Source organism: Melanerpes formicivorus, unplaced genomic scaffold (genome assembly GCF_026170545.1).
Source record: "Melanerpes formicivorus ecotype bairdi unplaced genomic scaffold, bMelFor1.0.p_v2 SCAF_18, whole genome shotgun sequence".
Taxonomy (NCBI): domain Eukaryota; kingdom Metazoa; phylum Chordata; class Aves; order Piciformes; family Picidae; genus Melanerpes; species Melanerpes formicivorus.
The window spans coordinates 11,267,981-11,291,042 of record NW_027142370.1 but is presented as its reverse complement, the minus strand read 5'-3'; the positions used below and the strand labels follow the sequence as shown (position 1 = coordinate 11,291,042).

The 23,062-nt window shown below is 44.1% G+C and overlaps 1 protein-coding gene across 4 annotated transcripts in view; it reads right to left on the bottom strand.

Moving 5' to 3' along the window:
* The window catches only part of SH3BP2 (SH3 domain binding protein 2), a 37,392-nt gene extending 14,797 nt beyond the window's left edge, over positions 1-22,595 (bottom strand). Inside the window, exon 1 of one of the 4 annotated variants that reach the window (XM_068149610.1) lies at positions 22,502-22,595. Coding sequence is in view for 2 of the 4 variants with exons in the window: in XM_068149609.1 (XP_068005710.1) it covers positions 2,986-3,089 (104 nt within the window). In the remaining 2 variants the exon portion in view is untranslated. Of the gene's footprint in view, positions 1-2,985; positions 3,388-8,752; positions 8,775-22,501 lie in introns of those variants that run through there. The other 3 variants (XM_068149612.1, XM_068149609.1, XM_068149608.1) reach the window with 3 other exon arrangements.
* Positions 22,596-23,062: the final 467 nt, after the last annotated feature.

Below are 23,062 nucleotides of genomic sequence, written 5' to 3'. Positions count from 1 at the left end.
GACAGCAGAGTGTCAGGTTCTGCTTCCTCTGCTCACAATCATTTCTTACTTTTGACTACTCACTATAAAACAAACCTGAGAACAGAGACCAAACCTCAGGACTTCCCCATGCCAGCTGAGTAATCAAAAATGGAGATGTATTTGAACTCCACAGCCAAGTACACATGACAGAGCTCACCAAATACAGCACCCTATATAAAGGCTTTCAATAGATTCAGAGGCTGCTGTATCTATTTTCTGGATCTCTTTGTGGCTTACAGCACTTCCCATTACATCTGTAGGCTCCTCAAGCACTTTCATTTGCAGACACATAGGGAGGACTTTGGTATTCTGAATTGAAACGTTCGAGTGAGGCATCTAAAACCCATTTAAGTACTTTGAATGATGTCCCAAGCAGATTTTTTTTTTCCTTTAACAGTACAAAGTAGCTCTAGGACACTAGATGATATCATGCATTAAGCTGCTGGGAGAAAGCTGTCAGGATGAGATAACCACAGAAGCTTTATTGTAGGAGTGTGAGAGAAGAAAAAAACGGATGCTCTTAAAGATTCTTCTGGTCTTGGCACCTACAACAGGTTTGACTTTAGCTCACTGAAATGGTTCCTTCCACTCATGATATTCCTCCTCTGAATTTTTTAATACCTTACATGAAGAACAGATTAATGATGCATTACCACCTAGGTACACACAATAGGAAGCACTTAAGGCCCTGTAGAGTCTGTTAGCTCCATGGTTGTCAAGAACAGAAAGGATTTCCACTGTTTCTTATGCAGTGATATCCCCAGACTACTAACCAAAGACCCTGCTACTCCTTTTCACCCCAGGTGCACGAGCAGAGTCTCTTCTGTGGAGCTGACAACTAATTCAACAGAAAGGGCACACCACGTGCAATCAGAGCCAACCATCCTCTCTTTCTGACACTGTTGCAAACAGAAGGTAACTTTACTCAAGGTAATTGCCTTGTGGAAGCCTCTAGTAAGACCTAAACGCTTTACTCTTCTTTCTACTCACTGATGAGGTAGATGAATATTTTAAAAGTAAGTTTTCCACCATGGCCCAAACCCCAGTCTAAGTGGCTATTGAATTAACCTCCTCCCCCACTGCAACAGCACTGATCTGACCCCCCCTGAAGCAAAAGGCTCTGGCAGCAGACAGCAGAAGCCTTGCATTGCGTTGTTTCTCAGATGATCCCCAGGACAATCCCATGCCTGTGAAGGAGATGTTGGGCTTTAGAGTGTAAGAGCAGACAAGGTGGGCCAGAAATTCATCAGATTGACTTCACCATTCAGCAGTGCTTTTGGAAAGAACAGTGCAGTTGGCACTCTCAAGCACGATGGAGAGCTTATACATTTACTATTGTCACTACTTCATACCTACAAACTGGTCTGCAGACTAAAAACCAAACCTATATGCAGTATATTGCTGATGTATCAATCAAGTCAGTCCGTGATGAGTGCAGTTTCCCCACTAAGATGCTATTACAATGAGCTGGAGTTTATTTTACGTGCCATGGAAGTCACAACAGCATGGAAAGAAGTGAAATTGCACACTTCATCGTGTAAGCTAGACACTGCCAGCCTGATACTGAAGTTTCTTCTGAATCATCACCATACGTTTACCAGCCTCAAACTCTAAAGGGAGTGTAGATTTCTGGTGGTGTGTAGTCTGCAAGTGCCTACATCTGAAGTAGTTGTAACCTATCCCCTCAGTTAGCACAGAACGACTGGAGGCTAGGGCATAACTTTACAGGCTAAAAGTCCACCCACGAGAAGAAATAAAATTCTGCCACATTAAAGGTCTGGATTACATTACAGGAGAACACTTACCCCTTTTGGCCTTATGAGCTACTGGCCTTCAGCCCAATTAAATCAAGCACAAGCTGATTCAACTATGGATTGTCTCCTGGGAGAGCCAGGACTCCTCAGGTCTTGCTTAACTACAGCAGGATGTATGGCAAATGTGATCAGCATCTTGCGGTATATAAGCGTGAAAACACATTACCCTCAGCTCTGAAACTGCAGCTGCCAGGAGTTGTATTAAAAGTTCTCACTTGTTCTAACAATATTTATGGTCTGTCCTGGAGCCCAGTTTGGTCATGCTGAAAACAAATGAAAAACAGCCTGCAGAGCTGCAGTGCAAACCCTAAACCCGATCTGAATTTGTAACAAGTACCTCTGTGCCAGCTAAGTCTGAGAACATTTTAAACTCCCTAATACCTCAGAACCTCTGATCTCTAAAGCCTGTTTTGAAAGTAAAACCTAGTGAAGCCAGATGCTAGTTTCCCTCTGAATGCAAACTTCATATAATCTTACAGATACAACAGAACTTAGAGAAACAAATGTATTCTTCATATGACACAGAGACTGAAGTTTCAGTCTCCACAAAAGGCTTAGCCCAAACTGAGGCAGCGTTACATACAGCAGAACTGTACAATAAAAGCTCCCCCAGTGTGTTCCCAGCAATTCTGGACAAAAACTCCTTGTCCAGTTCAATCATCTAAACATTTCCCATCTGTTCTTAACACTGCTTTCTACAAAAATTCCAAGTCACTTTCCCAGTTATTAAGCATTCCCAGTATTTCCACAATACTCTTCCACATCCCTCTGTACTTTTTTGGGTTACTCAGTCCATTTCTTAATACTTCCAACAGCCCCTTTCACAATAGCTTCCCAGATAGATTAACAGCACAGCACAAACACTGTGAAGTCCAATAAATCTCACAAGACAAAGGGAATGGAGAACTGAGCGTGACTGAGAAACATTCTTGTAAGTAAGTTTGCTTAGCTTAACTTGCTTCAACTTGCTTTTCTTTTCTGGCAAATGTTTGCAACCAACACTCGCTTCAGCTCTTCCCCCTTCCATTTTTTTCTTAACCCTTGAATTTTCTGCAGGAGTTAGAAGTATTTTACCCCAGATACCATATTCTATTTAGCCTGCTCTCTCCCTAAGAAAGATGACAGAAAGAGGAGCCAGAGTTGCACTGACCTGGAGGCCGACCGACACATGGTTCTTCTGCTGACAGATTCACCAAATGATTGTTTTCTTTGTGAGGACAAAGCCATTAATAACTTGTAACCCCTCTCAGGCATGACAGGAACATCTCTGCACTTCTCCCATGTTACAAGATTGAAAGAGACTGCAGTGGCTGCTGTACGCCCAGCACACAAAAGGAAAAGAAACCCTGCCCCGACTGCTTGTGCATCCGCGCTGCTCTGTGGCCAGGAGGGACGCCTAGGCAGTGACTTGTTTCCTTTGCTACTTCCTGTTCCCCCAGTGCTAGTGGGCAGCACTATCTGTCAGATTTCCCAACTTCCCAGAGAGCTCATAAATCAAACCCTGCATACCTCAGACTCTGCAAACAGCAAGTCAGAGAGCAGTGGGGATTTTCCAACACTCCCTGGCTCCCTGCTCACCTTGTAGCTCTTTCTTGCAGTGCACTCAGCCTCCTGCGCCAGCAGAGGCACAGCCCAGAAACGCTGCCTGTGCTTCAGGTACCTGGCACTGCACCACACAACTATAATAAGTATTTCATCTGTTTTCTCCCCCACAGCTGGCTTGTCCTTCCCTCTACAACCCAAGAAATTAATAGCAGCTCTTTGGAAAGGTTACGCAGCAATTGGTGCTTCAGAGCAAGTCTTGCCTGGACATTGATGCTACTCAAACCACAGCAGACAATAAAATTAGGATCCAAGAGGCTTACAAGGCAAGGATAACAATTCTACGGGGCAGCTGTCACCAGCTGATGATGAATATAAGCCACTGGTTTACACTTTTTTTCATCTGGAGCTCTTAAGAGCATTCAAGTGTTTCACTGATTTTGTCTGGAATTAAACAACACCTCAAACTAGAAAGTTCAAGTAAGACAAAACTAGCAAGTTTCAGAATGATGGACAAAGCCTACAGAGATAAATAGGTCAAGCAAAGCTTATTTGCATGCTTTAGGGGAAAGGGACACAAATCTGTACTCCATAACTAGCCATGGCTGTCTTGGCTAGAAAAGCACTTCCGACGTGTCACCACAGGGCATCTACCTGCAATCTCTCCATAGCCACATTGTATAGGAAAAAGAAATAACAAACATCACATAGCTGTTGTTAGCTAAAAGGATCAACTCAAAATCCTGTTGCTTTTTGATAAGAATCCTAAAATGGTTTGGGTTAGAAGAGACCTTTAAGATCATCTGGTTCCAGCCCTCCTGCCATAGGCAGGGACATGTCCTACCAGACCAGCTTGCTCAAGGCTCCATCCAACCTGCCTTTGAACACTGCCAGGCTTGGAGCTTCCACAGCTTCTCTGGGAACCCTGTTCCAGTGCCTCAGCATCCTCATAGGGAAGAATTTCTTCTCCGTGTCTCAACCAAATCCAGCTTCTCCCAATTTGAAGCCATTAACCCTCATCCTGTCATGCCATGCCTTTGTCAGAAGTCCCTCTCCTGCTCTCCTGGAGGCCTCCTTCAAATAATGGAAGGCTGCTAATAAGAAGACAACTAATACCCAGTTCTCTCAGTGGCTTAACTACCAGAATTTTTACACAGCCAAGATGTAAAGAGGACTACATCTCAGCAGTTTATGAATTAAATTCACTTGCTCTATCTGCTCCAGTACCAGTTACCAATTTAGACTTTGAACATTAACATGCAGTGCTTTACAGCACTCTTTCCTCCCCCAGTTCTTTCCTATCTAAGCACCCTCTTCCAAGCTTGCATCACCATCTTGGCAATTGTCCTCTCTACCTCAGTTAAAAAATTCTATGATCAAAATGACAGCATTTGGCTATATTCAACACTGGAAAAAACAATCAGTTCCTTTTTCTCTTTTCTGGTCTGCCACACCTAAGCCTTGGTTTTCAGCTTGCAACTGCACAACTCTAATACCAGGCTCTTTGGCCTCAACAGTCTCATTTTAACTATGCCTCAGTAATCCAACACGTGTTCCTGAGGTACTGCTTTTCCACTCTAGCCCTTCTGATGCTGTCCTCTCCCTTTCTTCACTTGACATGAAATAGCCTGTATTTCTGAGTGCTTAAGTTCCAAGATCCTCTTTTGATTTTTCTGGTGATTTCCAAGACTATCAAGATGGTCACAGAGTTAGAACTGAAGCCATTTCACACATGCCCACACACAAGCTGGTGTTCCACTGAGGTATAAAAAATAAAATGAGATTTTAGATGTTTCACAGTTTTGGCAAAGGGAAAATTCAGCTTCAATTTCCAGACCAAACATTAATCAGAGAGGTTGTGTTTCAAAATTGCAAATCAGGAGCCTGAAGAGACATGAAGTCTTCATGGATTTCATCAACATTTCTGTCAGGGAAGTGAAAGAGCATTGAGCATGTCTTTCCTCACAACAGAAAACTCTTTCCTGCAAGGAACTCTGGCTTATGGTTTTCAGACCACTAATCTTCATTTGTTTCCACAAAATCAGTGGCAAGAAGCAGCTTAGCACCATGCTAACCGAGGGAGAGTTTTACTCAAAAGGAGTTATTTCATTCCTTTAACATTATGAGATTTCACTCAGTGAGCATTAAAAGGAAGAACCAAAGCATAACCAATGAGCATTTGGATTTCATTCCAGCAGGGCCACTGTCTGAGGAAGTCAGCCAGTTGTGTCTGCCATTGTTAGGAGCAGCTCTTACTTATCTCTAGTTACAGGAAAGCAAAAGCAACACATTGAGCACTGCTGCGGTAGAAACTCACTAGCCTAGCTGAGGAGCTGAGTTGTCTCCGCAGCAAGACGGTTTCCTCTTGCTGACCAGTTGACAGGAAATTGCAAAAATGGACTTTAAATAAAAGCAGCATGAGAAGAGCCCAGCAACAGGCAGGGCAGAAAAGTTAACACAGCAACAATCCAAAAAAAAAAGTAGCATGAGCCCCACTGTCCTTCAGCTGGAGCAAGAAGTCAGCTCAGCAGCCAACTTCCACTCAGAACAACCCTGAGAGTTCATCCATGGTAGATTTCCATACAAGCCTACAGTGAAGCAAGGCACTGCAGGCAGCCACATTCTGTTTAAGTTTCACTGTCTTTAGTAAGCTTAAATTGGGAGTAGATTATTGAGAGTTACATTAAATCTAGTTTAGTCCCAGGTTTCTGGATCACAGTGGAAACAAATCCACTGTATTGAGAGGTATCTGTCAGCTCTACACTCCAAAGCTGCAGGCTGTGTCAATTACTTGCCTGAATTCCTCATCTGCTAGGGAATGCAGTACTGTTAAAATATGAATAACCATGCATCTGAACTACTGCTGGGTGACCTGCAGAATGAAAACAAACAACCAAAAACAGCAAAGGCAAGAAATGAGGCCAGAACTTCAAAACATTTTCTTTCAATGCCAAAAGATTCCCTGTTCTTCAAACTTCAGCTAACATTCCTTCATTCAGCTTACTGAGGAGGAACTGAAGAAGCTGAAGCCTTGATAGTATATATTCAATCTAAAACTGAGGAGGAACTGAAGAAGCTCAAGCCTTGATAGTATATATTCAATCTAAAACTGAGGAGGAACTGAAGAAGCTCAAGCCTTGATAGTATATATTCAATCTAAAACTGAGAAACACTTCAGGTCAAAAAGCTCCTGAATTTCTATTTGTACTCCCCAGCTCTTAAGCTCCACACATTTATGGATGGATTGCTGGCTTGCAACTTCAGCAAAACCAGCCAGCACTGGTCTGTAATAAGCAAGCCATACTTGAGAGAAAGAGTCTATCAATCAATTTTAAACCAGAGTTACAACTTTTCTTGGTTGTTTCACCAAACAGCTTGGCACAAGTCCTAGGAGATGATATAATGACTTTGATTTGGGGATATGGTTAATGTCATATGCATTGCTCAAACATCTGCAGACCAAAGTATAGCCCCAAAGTATAGCTTGTAAAAAAAAAACCCAACAAGTTAAGACTGTGCAGCTGGAGAGGAACCTTCTGCAAACTCTCAATGTAAGGACATTATCATTTAACAGATTCTCTTACATCAGCTAGCCTTGAAAAATAACCTCAGATTTCGCACTGCTGTAGGTAAGGATAGAGGTTCAAATCACTACAGCTACCCCAGCATCACTTTCTGCATTGGCAATTTTATCATGAGTAGCTTTTCAAGTTAAGTTTAAAGATTCCTACTGAATCAAAAAGCCCCTCAAATCTGTCCAAGAGCATTCACCCAGTGAGTTCACAGGGTGCCAAGTCTTTGTCAGAGCACAGCAGTTAACATTTGGTCTAAATAACACTTAAAATGGGAGGCAAGCTCTTAAACATTTTTGCTGCTTATCATGTTCTTTCCAGTAAGTTTGAAGACATATCAGCAAGGCAAGGATTTCATTCTTCTTTACTGTTCAAACCAGGTGGACAAGTTCTTTGCTCCTTTTAACTCACCTATATACAAGGTCCTTGTAAAGAAGCCTGCAAATGCAGCTGTTGTGATTAACTGATGGTTTTCCTTAGTGCTTGTAGTACAACTGAAAGTAGGCAAGAGTAAAAATCCCCCATTACATAACTGAGCAGAAGTAGAAACATGATTGGCCAAGTCCTGCAGAGCTGTGCTATAAGACACCTGCAAAGGGAGCTTCCCCAAATACATCCAGGCACTTGAAGTGGGCCTTTCCACAAATTACTGATTTCCTTGGCAGAAGTTTTTGGTTCTAACACACTGCTACTGAAACAACTTCACTGCTAGACTCCTTTGTGATGAACAGCAGAGAATCCTGTCACTGATGTCCTCCTATCTGATAACTTAGGAAGCACTGTTGGACTACACAGTCAGCTCTGCTTAGATGTCAAAACACCTTGAAGCATCTAAGCTGGCTGATAACTGGACTTTAGTAAAAGCAACACCTAAATAAAGGCCTTTAGTAATTTGCATGAGGGAGTGAAATATCCAGTAATGAATATAAACCACAGCTGATAGGGACATTTAAGCCAGTAGATATCTTGCCATAAAAATTAAGTCTCCTGTTAGGAAATGGTTTTGTGTGTTTTCTTAGAATTGTAATTAAATAGATTTCAAGAACATAAATAGTCCAAGAGGGTGAAAAAAAAAGGAAGAAAGGTAAAAAGAAACAAAACACCTTAGAGGGCTACACTTATGTTAACAATTTTCTACCCTTTTTTGATACTAAACCATTTTGGCAAGATTTAGACGAGGCAGGAAGAAGAAATTCTTCCCCAGGAGGTTGATGAGGCACTGGGACAGGTGGCTCAGAGAAGCTGTGGAGGCTCCAAGCCTGGCAGTGTTCAAAGTCAGGCTGGATGGGGCCTTGAGCAACATGGCTCAATAAGAGGTGCCCCTGCCCATGGCAGGAGAGCTGAGACTAGATGATCTCGATCGGGATCTTCCAATCCAAGCTATTCTATGATGACATAAAACAGCCATCAGTTCATTGCATACTGTGCTAGCACAAAACTAGCAAAACCTTGGTCCAAGACTACTACTGCCAGTGAAGGAGAGTATTTGATGCAAGTGTATATACAAGTCAGCAGGAAATTTCCTGTATATAAGCAATTCAAAAACATTCCTGCAGCAGGGTATTACAAAATCCAAACCCACATAGAGCTTATAAAGTTCTCTTGAACGTCTCTCAGCAAAAGATGCAATGAGTAAATTCATGAACTCTGTTGCTGACCCCGCTAAGAGGCTACTAATTGAATACTGCAGAAATTCAGCAAGCCCTGGGTGAGGGGAAACATTTGGTCAGGCCATCTGTGAGCCCTTCAAGCTTGCACATCCCTCTCGTGGCGGATTGTAACCTTCTGCTTTAGCTTGCGTACCTCCGCAGGCAAAAGGTTGCACCAAAGAGGAAGTTCAACTTCTGTCAGACCCTGAGAAGACAAAAGGAGAAAGACATTTCCTATTTTTGTTTGGAAAGATGAAGTGCAACCACAAAGACTCACTTTGCTGCTGCACCACACAGTAGATGGTGCTGGTTTCTAAGTAATGACACAGTGAAGCATCTCAGAGTTTTCTCAGACTTGGAAAATCTGACTAGGAAGCAGAGTCTCAGAATAAGCTCATAACCATGCAAGTGTCATTTATAGAAGGCCCAGCTGATAGCATTGCTAATGGACAGTAATTTATAGAATTAGAAGGCCCAGCTGATAGCATTGCTAATGGACAGTCCCCACCTCCAACAGCTTTGAAGCTCCTTGCAAGCAACTCAGTTTCTTTATTCTGAGCCCAGTGGCTCTTCCCTTTTCAGTCATAATATGAACTTCTCTAAAGGATGTTGTAAGGCCTCAGTAGTTTGCCACTCCCACCTCCAGCCACACAAAACACTAAATCCAAGAGCTGAAACCGGTAGGAGCATGGATTACAACAGTGAGGATTTAAGGCCACTGTTTATGGTTAGGTAAATGCTGCTTACATTTTCTTGCATGTACACATGCAGTGGAAAGAAGAATCTCTGCAAGCTCAGGCTTGATTTTTACAAAAGCTGAATTTAATTGTAACCACCAGATCATGCATAGCTAGGATTGTAGGTCAAGATTTTAAAGTTAAACCAAATGTACACTGAGGGGCTGTGCCAGAAAGACAGCAATAAACAAACAGTTTTAATTTGGAAGGCATGAGAGGGAGCAGTCACAGCATCACAGAATCCTAGAATGGTTTGGGTTGGAAGGGACCTTCAAGATCACCCAGTTCCAACCCTCTGCCATGGGCAGGGACACCCAGCCTGGCTTTGAACCCATCAGGCTTGGAGCCTCCATAGCTTCTCTGGGCAACCTACTCCAGCGCCTCACCACTCTCATGGGGAAGAATTTCTTCCTCATGTCTCATCTCAGTCCAGCTTCTTCCACTCTGAAGCCATCACCCCTCACCCTGTCACTCCATGCCTTTGTAATCATTCTGGAAGGCTTCTCTAATGTCTTCCCTGGCATCTTCTCTTCTCCAGGCTGAACACACCCAACTCTCTCAGGCTGCCTTCAAAGCAGAGGTGCTCCAGACCTCTGATCAGATATCTTCATGGCTTCCCCTGGACTCACAGTAGCAGCCACTTCACAGCACTTAGAATAACTTTTAAAAGGTACAGTCAGAAGCAGTGGGCTGCTTCTACAGGGCAAGCTGGACAATGCCATTTTACATTATCATTTCTTTTATGGAAATCACTATTTGCTTTGTGACCACAAAAAACAAACAACAAAAATACACCACCAACACACCACAACCCACAAACTCTCTTAAATCTTCTTTAAATGAACCCCAAGAGCAAGGATGACCCCAACTCTGGTCTACACCTCTGAAGAGGCTGTAGAATTGCATTCAAAAGTGAGCTCACACCACTCTCTTTTCAAGCAGAGAAAACATTCAGATGCAACATCATAAAACATGACCAATAATATCCTTATCTTTCACCACTGCTCATAGTTTGTCTAATCAAATCTACTAGTAGCATAGTGCCAACCATGTGTCCAGCAAGGTTTCACAACAGGTATGAGAAGCACACATCATACCATAGAAGTGACAAACTGGCAGTCAGGTCAAAGGCAAGGAGCTAAAATACAAGTTCTAGATTCTTACTTTCCATCTGATCTGGATGTCAGTTAACTCTTCTCCTCAAACCACCTTCTATTCTGGCCTGCCTTTGTAAGGGTTAGCTCATACTGGGAAAAAGCCTCAGAGCACTAAAGAGGATGGGAATGGATCTAGTGGTACTACACATGTCAACCAGACTCCTTCCTCCAGTGGTGATCATTAATGTCACAGAGGAGGAAGAAATCAAACCACAACAAAATCAAAAGAAAAATGCTGTAACACATGGAACTTGAGAGCATAATGACCTCCAAAACCTAATGTTTTGTGCACTGCCCACAACTCACTGTCATTATGTCCAAGGAACCCCTAGAGAATTCTTTCTTTCCCAACTTGTGGTACTTGACAGAATTCAGACAGAGCACCTAACACTTCCAGCAGAAGCTTTCACAGTATTTTCAGCTTATCTGTCTGCTACACACATCCTAGATATTCTTAAAGCATTCTAACCATGAGTCACTCACTGGACACAATGAAGAGCTGAGGCTGGATTTCACTTGCACAAAAGAAACTGAGGAATTTGGGTCAATGGGATTAATCCTGTTTCAACCCAAGTAATCAAACCTGACATCTTCATATAGTACATATAACGACAGCTTGCCCAGACCCCAGCAAATGACAGCTCATACACAGCACTTAGTTTGGAGAGGAGGAGAGTAGGGGGTGACCTCACTCATGTTTATAAATACATAAAGGGTGAGTGCCAAGAGGATGGAGTCAGGCTCTGCTTGGTGATGCCCAATGACAGCACAAGGCACAATGGGTGGAAGATGAGGCATAGGAAGTTGCATGGAAACATAAGGAAACATTTTTTCACTGTGAGGGTGAAAGAACAGTGGAACAGGCTGCCAAGGGGGTTGTAGAGTCTTCCTCTCTGGAGATATTCAAGACCCACCTGGATGCATTCCTGTGTGATCTGGTATAGGTGATCCTGCTCTGGCTTAGATGGTCTTTTGAGGTCCGGCCCCTAACGTTCTGTGATTCTGTGATCACAGATGCTGTGTGCATTACTGGCACCACAACATAAAAAGTCTAGAGAAGCTGAAGAAAAGTGCATTTGAAACCATACAGACTGCTACACTTTACATCCTCTAAAAAACTGCACTCGTTGACTATCTCAAAACACAGACACGCATTACCAACCCATGATTGTATCTACAGCCATGAAAAGAACTCTCCGCTTCAGAGGGGTACTAGAAAGTGTAAGAAGTGCATTACACCCTCTCCAAAAAGCCTCCCATTCCTCCAGGAAATCCAAATCTTCCATGTACTCCAGGCATTTAATAAGTAGTAAAAATAGGTCTAGAGCTCAAGCACTATGAGCAGCTGAGGCAACCGGGGTTGTTAAGCCTGGAGAAAAGGAGGCTGAAGGGAGACCTCATTCCTCTCTACAACTCCCTGAAAGGAGTTTGGAGCCAGATAGGTGTTGTTACTAGGGAGAAGAGACCAAATGATAAGATGTGAGGAAATGGCCTCAAGTTGCACCAGGGGAGATTTAGATTGAATATCAGAAGAAATTTCTTCCCTGGAAGGGTTCTCAAAAGACTGGAACAGGCTCCCCAGGAAGGTGGTTGAACAGAAGCAGAGCTATGGTGCTGAGGGCTGTGGTTTAGCACCAGCCAGAGAATGGTTGGACTGGATGATCTTAAAGGGCTTTTCCAACCAAAATGATTTTACTAGTCTCTGACTTTTGCTCCAAAGAATCACTTGGGGAAAAAAAAGGAAATTCACAAGAAGCAGTTTGATTATTCAGCAAAGATCTTCTCATACCAGAGAAACTAAAACATCATTATGGTTGTGAGAGGCACATCCTGGAAACCAGCTGGGTTTAGGTAAAACTGCAGCCTCTCTCCACCTCCTGTTATTCAAGTTATATTCCACCTATATCTGTGCATGTTTGTTTACATACACACACTCTCTGCATGACGTGGGTCTGTCTCTCTGGAAAGAGCCACCTTTAACAACAAGCAGCACACCACCACAGTTTGGATTCACAGTGCTAGCCTCGCCTTGATGGCTATGTTATTTTCTTTGGAAGGGCCACACCAGATGGCAGTGAGATTACTCCAGCTATAACATGGTGCCAAATTTTGCTAAGTGTACAAACAAGTACATCCATTCCTATTTGCCTCTAAGCAGGAGTAAATATTAAGATGTCAGAGAAGTGGTTGCTCCTCTTCCAAAGAAAAAGCAGCGAAAACTTTTAACTTACAGATTCAATGATCTTCAGCTGACCTGCTTTTAAAAAGAATAAATCAAATAGTTCACAAGATATAATAGAGCTTTTTTCCTTACATTTTATGACCAGAGAAGAAATTTATCACTCTCTTAACAGCTAGTAATTTTTTGGGGTCTTTTTTATTATTTTAATGGGCAACAAGACAGTAACAACAAATTCACTGTGCTTCACTTCTGGTGCTCTAGCACCACTTCCTGTCCTGTGTGGTCTATCAGAGAAGCAGCAGCCAGCCTGGCACAAGTAAAGTTGAGTGCAAAGAGTGCAACAGTTGAACTTCAACTGAATGTCTAAACATAATCCTTGAGTGAGAAAGGATAGAGAGAAGCCTAGAAAGCGTTAAAACTGAAGTATACACAATTGATCTTGTCAGAGGTCTTGCTATGCAGAGTATACCTTCTGTGCACAGGGACAGAAGCAATAACTAATTAGAAGCACTCACATAATTCATGTGCTCCTTGCTAGCTAAAATGGAAGAGAACACTCCAGGAAGGAAAGGAATTGTATACAGTTGCCAAATGAAGAGTTGCAATCAAAGAGAGTTCCATTTGCCACAGCAAAGACACTGCTGCAAATCCTTGCTGCTTGGCTTCCTCTGGAGAAACCAAACCCAGTCAAGTGCCACAGTAAGATCTCCAGCTCTGGAAGAAGAGACCTAGCTTCCAGTTCTATAGCCCAGCAGAGAGCTTCCTTCTACCAAGCAATTATCAAATAGCATGATATTGTTGCAGCCCATTAGATCAGAGGCTAGAACATCTTCAGTAATTAACAGATTGGTCACTAATCCCTTGGCTCCCCAGCAAAACTGGGCTGGCAGGTGGCAAATCCCACAGTGCAAGCAAGCAGGTGGCATCAGCAGCACTGTGACACCCTCCTCCTCCACTAAGATGTCCTTCTACCCCTAGTGGCATTCTCATTCCTCCAGGACCATTAGCCACTCTGCTAAGCAGAGCTGCCAGGCAGCAAGGAGGAGAAGAAACACAACTGTTCTCCACTTGCAGAGCTGCGGAGAAGCAGTCTGGCAGCAGAGGCACAGCAGGCAGAGTGCCAGCAGGACAGATAGTTTCCGGGCTTAATCACTTGGATATAACCTAGTGCTGTGTGCATTTGGAAATAGGGTGTTCCATCTTATTAGCATTGTTTTCAGCATTATTAGAAAGCTTATCTGCACCTCGAAGCAAAAGAGGTGGCATCCAGCAAATTCACACATTCCTCTGATAAGGCTTCAGTTTGCCTCTTCATGCAGAGCTGCAGCTTTCTCAACTGCAAACATCTTCACAACCTTCCTGATACTGCCTGGAGACAGAAATAAGGGTGCTTGGGAGAGAACAAGAGGAAAATGACTCACTGAGGCTTTGAGTGCAGAGGGAAAAAAAGAATTCCACTGTGAGTTTCTCCTGTTCAGAAGGAAAAAAGCATTTCACTGAGTTCTTCCCATTCAGAGGGAAAAAAGAATTTCACTGAGTTCTTCCTCTAACAGCTTCCTACAAAGATAATAGTTTCCTATAACTGGTTATAAAGTAGTTATTTAATTCTGCCCTTCTACTTTAAACATGAAAAGTACATTTAAAATATTCATCTTTCCCTTCCAGTTTCCCTCCCTTCCCCACTGCACAGTCACACATCAAGTATTCATCTAGCACAACCCTAGCAATCTGCCATGCTTAATTCACTCCTGAGTTAGAGCACCCACACAAGCTCATTGCTGGGCCAGACTATGTACTATTTACTAAATGTCCTATGTACATTTACATCATTGTACTAGTTATTCAGGTTCCCCTAAACCCAGCATCAGAAATCACATTGGTAGTTTTCAAGGTAGTGTTCTATCTCTTTAGAGGGAAGAGAACTACTCATCTTATAGCAAGACCCATGTGCTACTGAAATCATTGGATCATTTTGGTTGGATGAGACTTTCAAATCATCACGTCCAACTGTTAGCCAAGTGCCTGCCAGGCAGGTTGGACTCGATGAGGTCTCTTCCAACCTTAGTGATACTGAACCTACTGAACCTAAACCATGCCCCTCAGCACCACATCTCAATAGCTTTTAGATACCTCCAGGATGGTGAGTCCATCACTTCCCTGGGCAGCCTCTTCCAGGGCTTCATGAGGAGAGGCTGAGGGAGCTGGGGTTGCTCAGCCTGGAGAAGAGGAGACTCAGGGGTGACCTTATCACTCTCTACAACTACCTGAAGGGAGGTTGTAGACAGGCTGATGATGGTCTCTTCTCCCAGGCAGCCAGTACCAGAACAAGAGGACACAGTCTCAGGCTGCGCCAGGGGAGGTTCAGGTTGGATGTTAGGAAGAAGTTCTATACAGACAGAGTGATTGCCCATTGGAATGGGTTGCCTGGGGAGGTGGTGGAGTCGCCGTCATTGAAGGTGTTCAGAAGGAGACTTGATGGGGTGCTTGGTGCCATGGGTTAGCTGTTTGGGTGGGTTGGATTGGTTGATGGGTTGGACAGGATGATCTTGAAGGTCTCTTCCAACCTGGTTTGGTTTATTCTAATAAAAGGTTTATTCTAATAACCCTTTCAGAGAAGAAATAACCAAACCCCTTTCTGATTAGTGCTCTGCTGAGCGTATTCACCAATTTGCAGTCTAATATTTCCAGTTGGAAAGCAAGGGTAAGGACTCTCTCCTAGACCCCACACAATGGAGACTGCACAGGACAATCCATGGAGGCATGCCTATTGTGTCAGCAGAAAGCTTGTTTTCCCATGTAACGTGTACTGAAGTCTGGATACACAAATCCCATACCACTCAAAACTCTGCAGTGCTTTGGAACCCTATCTGCCTGGCATGAGAGTGGAGTCTGATCAACTGACTGAAAAATGGCCATGGAAAGCTGGAATGTTTCAGCCTGACTGATTAAAGGCATTTAACAGCTTGCAGATGCTCAGCAGCTGTGCAAGTCAGGTCACCCTTTCACCCAAATGTAGCTTGAAGTGCTTCATTTTGCGTAGTCAAATTTACAGGTCAGTTATTAATTAGCTAATTATAAGCCTTTTAATCTGTCAGTAGGCCCAGAAGGCTCATAGTCCAGGTGTCTTTGTGCTAAATTTCTTTCTACATCCTTATCAGGACATAAAGTAGATGAAATGTTAATCCTTCCAGGAATACAGAGAAAACAACAAGAAGGAAGACCAGCTCCTACACAAGCCCTTGTATCTAAGACTACAGCTTTACTAGTATGAGGAAAGACCAGCAGATGACTTCAGTGCTTGGTATCAAAGTAGTGCAATTGCTAGATTTGTCTGAAAGCTCTAGGACCACATGCATTGAATGTTACTGAGCAGTGTTCTATCTGTGCCTCCTCTGCAGTGAGATCACGCCGCAGTGCTCCCAGGCAAGAGGTGCTCTCACTCAAGCAAATAACTGTTTTACAACTGTACTACATTCCACTTGGTCTCTTCAGAGCTGGTCTAGGAGAAGCAAAACAATTCTGTGACATGTTGTAACAGAATTACTGTTAAGCAACATCAAGGTAATTATTTACTCTTTTTAGTAGGGTTGTCACAAGATTACAGTCTAATAATGTAAGCCTCTTGCTTGGTTGCATGCTGTCAAGGTTAACACCAGTCTGGTTTGGATGTCAACCCCAGCACTTAGATGCAATTTCTGCTGAAGCTAAGAGGAACTAGGTAGACTTCAAAGTGAAATTTGTAAGGATGTGGCTTTTAAACCAGAACTTTTTACTTTATAGAAGAGTTTTACGAAGCATCACCAATAGAGAGATCGTCCCTCTCACCTACCAGAATTTAAGAGACACACCATCCTGTAAAAGAATCTAAGAGAGCTACTCAACTACAACACAAAAGGTCATTTCAATGAGATTTTATCTTGGAATAAGATTGACATGTGGACATTGAAAGGACAGCACAGATAAATCTAGTTTCTGCTTCTATACATCCAACAGGGTATAACCCCCAAAATCACAGTTCACAAGACTTCTACACAAGTTCTTTCCCCACCTCAACAGGCTGCCATTTATTTAACAGGAAAATATGCAAATGTTTACCAAAATTACTGTTTCCAGCACGGTGATTAATGCCTATCAGTGCAGTAGCTGAAGTTAAAAATAGAATGGGGAAACAAAGCTTCCTACCAAACCACTTTTTCTTTCCTTTCTTTTTTTTTTTTCTGGTGTTACAAGCTGTACTCATCAGACAAGACCAAAGCATTCACAACGAACTACTTCTGCCTCTCTTCTTCCTTTTTTCTTACTGAGCAGTTAGGACATGAAAAAAAGAAAAGAAGTAACACTTTGACACTTTCTAGAATCCGTTTCAGGATCTGAGATGCTGTATAAATAAAAACAAGAATAGCTCAGGGATTGACTTCAGCAGAGTAAAGCTCTGCTGGGCAGTAGGAAGCTCTCCTCCTTGGTCTGGAGGAGAACCAAAGGAGAAAGTGAAAAGTGAAGTGTTAAAGTAAGATTCCCCTGCTCCAAAAGGTCTTGTTTCCCATTTTGCATATCTTTCAATTAAAAACTCCAGGCTAATACAAGATGAAGCTGGAGTTAAAGTCATTTCAAGAACATTTAGAATTAAGTATTGCTTTTGTTTAAGGATTAATTATTAAATGGCACAGCATGGGTCCATGGTTCACCTATATAGGAAGGCTGCCAGCTAAACCAGGCCTGACCTTTTTTCCATCTGTTAAAGCAGAATAACACTGAAAGATGGAGTTCAGCTGGCAGTTCCAGGCTGGCTAATCTGAGCAATGAAAAGGACATTCACACTCAGTAACAATGGACTTCAGGTCACAAAAGCCCAACCTAAACTCATTTTTACCCTAATAGAGGGAAAACCAATCCCTGCAGGCTACATTTCCATCACTCAGTAGTACAGAATCATAGAATGCTTTGTGTAGGAAGGGACTTTCAGGATCATCTATTTCCAAAACCTTGCCATGGGCAAGAATGCCTTCCACTAGACCAGCATGCTCAAGGCCCCTTCCAACCTGCCTTTGAACACTGCCAGGCTTGGAGCCTCCACAACTTCTCTGGGCAATCTGTTCCAGCGCCTCAGCACCCTCGTAAGAAGTATGTTTTATTTACTTTTGTAAACCACACAAGTACTAAACCTAGAGATCCTCAATCTTCCTACTTCCTTCTACCCTATCTCCTCTTATTTAGATGCACTTCAAATTCCTGAGAAATCTTTTAGTCATGCTTCTTACGTGGAAATCACCTGTCATGACAAGACTTGTAGCACACACCCCATCATCTCTCTTTCCAGTCAACATTTAAACAAAGACCCCCGAGGTAGCAACAGTTCCAGACATTAACACAGCTGCCATTGGATTTCCCCAGCCTTTTCTTCCCAAGTACTGCCAGCAGCAAGAATGAGGAACACCATTTAAACTCCAAAGAGCTGGTTGGTTTTCTACAGCAAGTTGGGACTCATCACTTGAATGAAACATGGTAACCAGTGTTAAGTCAGGGAGCTAGACATTTGTAAATCAGATGCCAGACAGGAGGTGAACTCTAGCACAAAAGTCTTACAGCAAATGATTCAAATGCCCTTACTGTTATATTAGGAGAGAAGTGACCCTAAAAGGTGAGGAAGCAAAGGTCTGCTTTCCCCATCTCTGGGCAACCACAGATCTGAAGATCAATTTAGCAATAAAATTCAGCAAGCAGCTATTACTGAACTTGGCCAAAGATTTGTCTATTTCACACCACCTGTCTAGCTCCAGTTCTTTACCACTGATTTCAGAGACAGATCCAGAATGTCCACTTTCCATGAAGTAAGATTTGCCATAACTACATTAGAGAGAGCCCTAGCTACAGATCAGTTGTCCCTGAATTCATCTGGTTAAACCAGCTGACGACTGTGGCAGGAAGATACAAGAGCAATCCTCCCAGCAAGCACGCAAGCTATCTTAAGACAGTCTGCAGGAGCTGAAGGCAGAAGTATTGGCAAGGTCTGCATTCCTTTCTCTGCACTGTAAATCACCTTAAAATATCTTCCTGCCAAAGATATTCAGATACGTGTAATGACTACAATAACAGTTTGGAAGAGATAAGAACTTGCTCATTACTGGAAATGAGCTGGCATGCCAGTAAAATAGATTATTTCAGTTCTGCTGGCACACTGGGACAAGGGGAGAACAACACTAACATTTGTTTCCAGGGCAAGTCATGTCTCTGCATTCTCCCCCAAGTACTGCCTCATTTGAAAATCATCCCCTACCTGAGGAAAAGTAGGTTTCTGGTTCCTGCAGGTGTTAAATGGAATGTGGACTCATAAAGCCCCTTTCTTTTTAGTAAAGGAATTAGTAATACAACAAAGCTTATGGAGAAGAGGCAAGATTGAGCAAACCTTCCAATGGGTCTTGGAGAGATACAGTGAAGGCAGCATGGTGCAGGGAGTTCTGTCATATGCTCTAATCCAGCCATCTGACCAAAGTGAGCAGGAGAAACCATTCCGTACAGTTTACAATATACCCAGTGGAGTGAGACTGACCAAAACTTCAGCGCTGGCAGTCCTCTCCTTAGCACATTCCAAAAGGCATAACTTGTCTGGGCATCCCAGCTTAAGATGAGTAGAAGAGGTGTTGACTAATAACAGAGGAATAGACAGTGATACATGTACATGGGATAATAGTAGGAAAAAATGCACATTCCAATACCAAAAGATCTTGTCTCTCTTGAATTACCTTTCTGGTTGCCTTAAACCCCTCTGATTTCCAGACTCCCAGCTCCTTTCCAGGCACTATTTGTTCTACTACAGTACAGGTTCAAAACATACACAAAGCAATGTTACCAGGAAATAACTTCCTGGAATAAACTTACCTTCAAAAAAGGCCAGAAGAACGCTTAGGTAGAAGAGGGTAGCAGCCACCTAGGACCATACTTTCTCTCCTCCCTCAGAAATCCCCATCAGAAGACAGAATGTGTTGTGGAAGAATCATTTTATCAACCAGTACTTTCAAGTTTAAACAGCCAATTTACTCTTGGTATCTCCTGATTCCTCACCATTGTTTACAGAGCTATCTATCAATTCTGATGAGAGTCTGAGCTTGTGTGACGTTTCCTGCCAAGGTCTGACAGAAGCATCAAGCCAAGATCCTGATCCTACAGTAAGACAAACTAAGAGTTTTGCCAATGATAGGGTTAGTTATTCACTCCTGCATTTTAAGATCAGGAGTCAAGCTAGCCACAATTCATTGACACGATAGAATCATAGAATGGCTTGGGTGGGAAGGCACATTCAAGATCACCTAGTCCCATGGGCAGGGACACCTCTTGCTAGAGCAGCTTGCTCAAGGCCCCATCTAACATGCCTTTGTGGGAGCCTCCACAGCTTCTCTGGGCAACCTGTTCCAGTGCCTCACCACCCCCACAGTAGTGCACAGCAGTAAATGTTTGCTACAGGGCAAACAACACAACCACCAGCATTTGAGTGTCAAATACACTCTTCCTACAGGTAAAAGGAGAGATACTACATGTCTCATGGTCAGCCACATCTGTGTCTTAGCGTTGTGAAGAGTAAATTAAACAGCTCTTACTGCACTTCCATTTCTACTGGGTATCCATTACCAAAGTGGCTACAATGTTTGAGTTTCTATCCAAAGAGATTGCCTCAAGTCCACTTAAACAAGAAGTTCATGGAGACTATTCCTGGCCCCTGTTTCGTTTGGGGTGGTTTTGTTGTTGGTTTGTTTGGGGTTTTGGTTTTCAGTAGGCTAAGTTTTCTAACAACAAAATCAGACTGGAAGCCTGCTTTCAGAAGTACAGGGGGTTCATCTATGTGCAGGAGCTTGCATATTCACAGTCAACTGATCAGACTGGCCACAAAGACAGGAACTCTCCCTCAGCCCTGCCTGAAGTAGCCACAGGAATTTATTTTGGTGTATTCGTTTTTACTGGTTTGAAAACTTGTAAACCTTTTCCATCACTGGAATTTCTGTATCTCCCTCCTTTATAACCTAAAAAAAAAAAATCACCTCTTTATTTTCTGGGCATTTTAGCATCAGGGTTGTCACACTTCATGGAGAAGTTTATGGAGAGCTGGGAGATTTTAAAACAAAAAATTTACAAACAGGAAAGCATTTAATCCTCCACAAAGCTGACCCAGTACTGCCTCCTCAGTAACGGAATATTGGCAAGGGGTGTATCTCAATCTGCTCTCTTGCAACAGCAAGATGAGTCCAAGACACAGCAACAGGAAGGGAGAGGAGCACGTGTTATGCCTAGAAGAAAACCAGCAAGTTAATTCTCCTTTTGTCTGCAGCATGAAAGAGGTACGTGAATGAAATAAACTGCAAAGGCTCCAGCTCTATGCTTCCTGTGCTAACACAACTAAAAATACACAGAAGAGGTGTAGAATTATTCAGATCTGAAACTGCTTCATAGCCCCTAAGACACTAAAAGCAGAGTGAAAAGTGGAAATTTGCTTTTGGCAGTAGGAAACATACCAGTGTAATGCAACTAACTTCACAGAGGGAAGTGAAGTGGTGCTAGTGCACCAGCAAGCCAGAGTGCGCACATCAGCAGGAGAGGCTCTTGCACATCCACTTAGCAACATGAACTCAACTGTAATGATGAAACCAGACAAGGTACAAGGCCAGTTCAGTCCCATTACCAATGTGGTCTTCACTAGTATCATCAAGACCCAAACAACAAAGTCTTAGCAGAGAGAATGGTAAGAGGGGAAACATTTATCCACCTTCTTAATTCATTCTGGAGAGCAGCATCCTTAAGTTGCTAGCAATTTGCACTGGACATATGTGGGACAAGAGCTGATAAATTAAATGAACTGATATCAGGTGTCCTTGCTCTCTGCTGACAGAGGAAGTACAAGAGTGCACTGTAGAGTACTTCAGTGTGCACAGAGCCTACACCTGTAGATGAACTTTAAACCTTGACAGAAGTGACAGCATGACCCATGTAAATATGAGGAGGCTTCCAAGATTGCAGGGCCTTGAAAAATATGATAATGCCAGAGAAAATGCTGCCAAAAACGCATTTGTGCTGTAACCTTGAAAAAGTCCTGCCTCGTCCTTTAACGTGTCTGTATCATCACTGGAAGCGTGCGAGGAAATTACTCCTAACACAACTCAGCAGCCAAGCCACAGTTCAGCACAAACAGGGAACACTACAGCTCTTTCATCTTCTTCCCAATGGAAAGCACCTACACTTTCCCCCTTTCTCCCACAGGCAGACCCACGCTGCCAAACCGACCCCATCCCACCTTCCACCTGCAGGCAACCAAGTGGCACCAAACCAGAGGTGTCAACCATGACGCTGGGAGACACCAGGTGTGCCCCCACTGTGTCCTTCACGGCAGCAGGCACATGGCTGGCTTTCATGAGATTAAAGGCCTTTTCCAACCAAAAAGACTCTTTGATTCCATGAACGGCACCTTCTCCAGAGCCACGGAGAGGACTACTTGTGTTCACAGCGAGAAGCGATGCAGACCGAGGCTGGGGAAGCTTCCAGAAGCCTTCGCGAGGGAAACCAGCAGCTCCCGAGGCCTCCATCGCAGGCGAGAGCCCCAGGAGCCCCAGACCCCGCTCCTGTGCCCTGCGGCGCCGCACGCCCTCAGGCTGGGCTCCTGCTGACTCACCCCAGGAGCTTCCCGGCGCCCCTCCACTCCACGCTGAGGCGAAGGGCAGGGAGCTGGGCACACGCTCGAGGCCCCTTCCCTCCCTCCATCCCTCCCTTCAGAGGCGCCGGCGGGAGCGGGAACGCCTCAGCCTCCCGATCGCGACAGGAGAGCTCCGCGGCGAGAGGGCGCTTACCTCAGCCGCGGCTCCACTCAGCCCCGCGGGCGGCAGCCGCCGCGCCGGCCACTCGCCGCCGCTCCACAGCGCGGCCCCGCAGCTGTCACCGCGCCCCGCGCCCCGCGCCCGCCCCTTCCTTCACCTGCCGGGACGTGCCCGCCTCCCTCACCCGCCCCGCCGCCGGCGGCAGCAGCCAGCAGCCCCAGCCAGCAGCCCCAGCCAGCAGCCCCAGCTGCGCCGTCCCGCCTCCCACTGCCCTGGGCGGAGGCCGCCGGGGGAGGACTGGGCTGGGCAACCCGCCTTGGAGCTGCGGCCGCTGTGCTTGAGGAGCTGCCCGCACTGCCAGAGAGACGTGGAGGTGCTGCAGCGGGTCCAGGGAAGGGCGACGAAGCTGGTGAAGGGTTTCGTGAAGAGCAGCTGAGGGAACTGAGGTTGTTTAGTCTGGAGAAGAGGAGGCTGAGGGAGACCTCATTGCTCTATGCAACTCCGTGAAAGGAGGTTGGAGCCACCTGGGGGTCGGTGTCCTCTCCCTACTAACAAGTGACAGGACAAGAGGAAATGGTCTCAAGTTGTACCAGG